Source organism: Echinops telfairi, unplaced genomic scaffold, assembly GCF_000313985.2.
Source record: "Echinops telfairi isolate 266 unplaced genomic scaffold, ASM31398v2 ScPeMD7_18;HRSCAF=68, whole genome shotgun sequence".
Classification (NCBI taxonomy): Eukaryota; Metazoa; Chordata; class Mammalia; order Afrosoricida; family Tenrecidae; genus Echinops; species Echinops telfairi.
In genome coordinates, this window is record NW_022103915.1 from 47,967,713 (window position 1) to 47,972,315 (window position 4,603).

General features: G+C 37.3%; 1 protein-coding gene across 1 annotated transcript in view; it reads right to left on the reverse strand.

Moving 5' to 3' along the window:
* Positions 1 to 4,603, reverse strand: part of ARID4A (AT-rich interaction domain 4A) — a 75,824-nt gene that overhangs the window by 45,381 nt on the left and 25,840 nt on the right. Inside the window, exon 8 of the mRNA XM_004698985.2 lies at positions 1,487 to 1,619. Coding sequence (XP_004699042.1) covers positions 1,487 to 1,619 — 133 coding nt within the window. The remainder of the gene's footprint in view (positions 1 to 1,486; positions 1,620 to 4,603) is intronic.

A 4,603-nucleotide genomic window follows, 5' to 3' on the forward strand; every position in this document is an offset into this window, starting at 1 on the left:
TGGGGGACAGACAACAGAAAAGTAGGTAAAGGGAGACGTCGGACAGTGCAAGATATGACAAAATAATAAATTATAAATTATCAAAGTTTCATGAGAGAGGGGGGAGAGGGGAGGGAGGGAAATGAGGAGCTGATGCCAGGGGCTTATGTGGAGAGCAAATGTTTTGAGAATGATGAGGGCAATCAATGTACATATGTGCTTTACACAATTGATGTATGTATGGATTGCCACAAAAGTTACATGAGCCCCTAATAAAACGATTAAAAAAAAAAAGAATTACAGGCTAGGAAACCCACAGGGATAGCTCTACTCAGATCCATAAGGTAGCTATGAGTCGGAATCGACTCTGGCAGTGAGTTACTACTACTAACCTTTAATTAATATGTAATCCCTTGAATATGCATAGTGTGCTTCTTGAGGACAACATGCGCCAACATCTTATTTTTCTTTCTAAGGGCCAAGTGTCATAATAAACTACGTGTTGGGTTGGAAGGTGTTCAAATCCATCAGCTGCTCCTAAAGAGAAAGATGAGGCTGTCTGCTCCCACAAAGATTTACAGCAGGGGTCCTCAAACTTTTTAAACAGGGGGCCAGTTCACTATCCCTCAGATCATTGGAAAGCCGGACTATAGTTAAAAAAAAAAACTATGAACAAATTCCTTTGCATACTGCACATATCTTATTTTGAAGTAAAAAAACAAACGGGCCGCATGTGGCCCGTGGGCTGTAGTTTGAGGACTCCTGATTTATAGTATTGAAAACTCGAAGGGGCATTTCTATTCTGTCCTGTAGGTCACTATGAGTCAGATTTGGAAGGGTTTTTGCTTTAGTTTGGAATGACCAAATACAAAGCTGAATTCACTTCAGAGCCTCAATAAATATTGACTAATTGATTTAGGGCAGAAGTGAAAGCCTGGAAAAATGGGAAAGGACATGATAGGTTCATACAAAAAATGGGAAAAAGACAGAGTTCAGGTTGGCCTCAAATACCCACCAGAAGAATGCAGCAAAAATTATCCATTTGGCAATTAAAAGTTTTTTGAGAACGGGACTATCATGATTACATAAATTATTTTGAAAAGATTTTGCTACAAAATTCTAGAAAATTAGTCTAAATATAGTAAAGAAGGAATTTGAGAACCAAATTAAAAGGGCGCCCCCCCCAGAAAAGACCTAGAGTTGCTATAAATTCCAACTCATAGCAGCCTATACAGGATTTTTGAGGTTGGTGGATTTGAACCTTGCAGTTAGTCCACCACCACCTACAGCAACACCAGGGCTCTCAAAATAATAGAAGATAGAAGACATCAGCAGGTACATTTTGAAGGAAGAACTGAAATATTCTCATAAATGATTGCTATGTATTATGGACCTGATATGAAACAATGTACTAAAATCCAAGTTAAATATGTGTGATACTTCAAAAATATTTTAAAATCAATGTCAAGTAAACAATTTTAATTAGTAAGAAAGAAATCTTCCTTACCAAAGCAGGACACCATTCTGTATTCTCCGATGTAGCTATCACACTTACAACTTTTCCTAATAATTCGTCATTGAGACGCCGCTTATCCTCATCCTCCTCTTCACTGCTTTCTTCTTCCTTTTCATCTTCCGTTCTGAAAGTTAAAAGAACGCCATCATGATCTAACATATACCAGCACTGACACAGTTAGACTGGTGTGAAGAGGGGAGAGACAACACAACTTCTGATCTGAATCACTTTGGAACGGGGGTCGTCTCTGGATTCTTTTTTAAGTGAGGAGATGGATAATTTCGAAGCCCTAAATAAAATAGTCCTGAGTTATTCACAGCAATTCTAAGTTCATGTGGCAAGACAATGAGTATCTAGACAGAAAACTCAACCGTCAACTATTTACAGTTTCAAATATGTTTTATCTTATTTTTCCTTTGGTAACTTGTTTTTTATTGGTTGTTTTGAGGATCCAGATGGAGAAATTATAAACCACTTGGACATAATTCTTTTCTTTTGGTTCGGAGTCACATAGGCTGTATCTGTGATGTTGGGGGTTGGAAAGGGAAGCAAGGGCAGGCCGTGGGTCCACCCTGCTGCTATCGGCTGAGGATGTCTTGGAAATTGACTTAGCTCGGATCCATGGCCAAGAAAAGACAAGAGCTCTGCTCGGGATCTCCGGCCTGCTCCTGGATCTCATGGATCTCCAGCCTGCTCAGGTATCTCTGGCCTGGTCTGATGGCCAGCTAGCAGTTACACGTTTATCATGCTGACAGGGTCATGGGGTCTGGGGGAACAGCACAGCTGCAGGTAGTAATTCAAGGTCTTAAAAGATAGTGTACATTTCTTGCTAATTGGGCTGGCCAAGTTTGGTGACGTTCCGGAAGAGTCAAGGTCTTCTTTGGAGAGCAAGGAAAGGGAAGAGGAGAAGGGGGGCTAACTCAGCGCCATATTTCTCAAATGTTTTTTGAATAATTTTGCTCCTCTCCTTTTTATGCCAGATGCTAGATAACATAAATATTAATTTTTTAACAGGCTATGAAGATACATGTATGATGATGAAAGTAAGTTAATTTTCACATTTGTAATAAAATCCTTAAGTGTAATATGCATTCATTTAAGCAGCTTTTTTAAAAATAAAAATGAATATAATACTTTTATTTATTGATGATTATATACTGAATAATTTAACATTTTCCCTGAACACACCATACTGTAATATATTCATACCTTTGGGTTTTATTCATAGGTATAAAAGAATAGAAATGCCTCAAACTGTTACATTTCTTATTTTTTAGAGATTTATTCCTTTCTGCACACCCACGATAATTCAACAGCTTCAAGTTCTACATTGCTTCTTTATTGTATGCATTCACCAATCCTTTTTGTTCTTTCAACACCTTGATTTTTTTCCATTTGCTGCATTCTGAGAAACCTAACAACTCAACTTACTAAAATTCTAAGTAAAAGCAACACAAATACGTTTTCAGGAAAGTCTCTGAAGTTACTGCATTAATACATTATCTAGACTTCAGCAAATTAGTACATGTTATTGTTAGTGCAGTGTGCAGAGCAGGCTGCTCCACAGGGTTCAAGGCTGTAACTTTTCCAAAGCAAAGTCAAAGGCGGATGTCGAGTGTCGGAGCCCTAGTGGTGTAATGGTTATGTGTTGGGCTGCTTAAACAACCACAAGGTCAGCAGTTTGAAACCACCAGCTGTTCTGCAGCAGAAAGCTGAGGCTTTCTACTCCTTTAAAGAGCTAAAGTCTCAAAATTCACAAGGACGGTTTTGCTCTAGAGGACAAGGAGTGTCTACTAGTCAGGGTTACCCTGAAGACAGGAGTTTGGTTTTCATTGGGGATTTAGTATTTCCGATGGGCTCAATGATCCACTCTCTTCAGTGAGTAGTGAAGAGCTTAATCATTTGCATTAACCAGAGACCGTAAATATCACGTAGTATGTACATATTGCTTAGGGATAAATTTATATACGAATTACATCCTCACAAAAACTGGCAAGATACTATCATTCTTATTTTACTCAGGAGTACTCTAGGAAAGAACACCATCTTGGGGTTTTTGTCAAAATTTAAGACAATATGTGAAGTGGGTGAAGGGAGACATCAGTCAGTGTAAGACATGAAAAAATAATAATAATTTATAAATTATCAAGCGTTCATGAGGGAAGGAGGGGGAAAAAATGAGGTCCCGATACCAAGGGCTCAAGTAGAAAGAAAATGTATTGAAAATGATGATGGCAACAAATGTACAAATGTGCTTGACACAATTGATGTATGAATGGATTGTGTTAAGAGTTGTATGAGCCCCCAATAAAATGATTTAAAAAAACCACTATGTTAAGTGAACTTTAACGTCAAAGAAGTTTAATAAATTTCCCAAAGTATCTAATCTACTTTTAAATGTCTAAGGCAGGATTTCTATTCAACAGTCTTTTTTTCTCCTTACTTTATTTCTAGTTTGCAGCAGTAAGTTTGTTTTATCACTGACATTCCAATAACACTGAGGCATTATTTTTTCATTTGGATTTTGCCTCTTATAACCTTCATTCTTTTAAAAACATGTAATTCCCTGACATCCAGTACATCTAATACCTGAATGTGGTTTGTAAATAGAAAGAACCAGACTTGCATAGAGAAATAAGGTGATTCCAAGGTGGGACAAAAGGAAAAAAATTCTTTTTCAAATGGTGTTAAAAGACCTAAGAAAGCCACTGTATAGTGGTTCCCAAAGGCTAAATTTGAGAACATTCAATATCAAAATCATTGAAAAGAACATTGATTACTATGTAAATACATCTCTAATCATAACGCTTTAAAACTAGGAATCACTAAAAGAAATAATAAAGAAAACAAATAAAAAGGAAATAAAACACAACAAACTAAACCCCTTGGGACGTAGCAAATGCAGTGTTCTGAGGAGGACTTATAGTCCATGTGCACATTAGGAAAGAAGGCTCAAACCAATGGCTTACTCCTACAGCACGAACAAGTTTAAGAGGATCAGTAAAAGAAGCCTAGTCTCCTGAAGAAAGAAAATAATAAAAATCAGAGCAGATGTTGTGTTGTTGTATATTGTTGCTTGGTTTTGCTCTGTCTTATTTTTGTGCATGC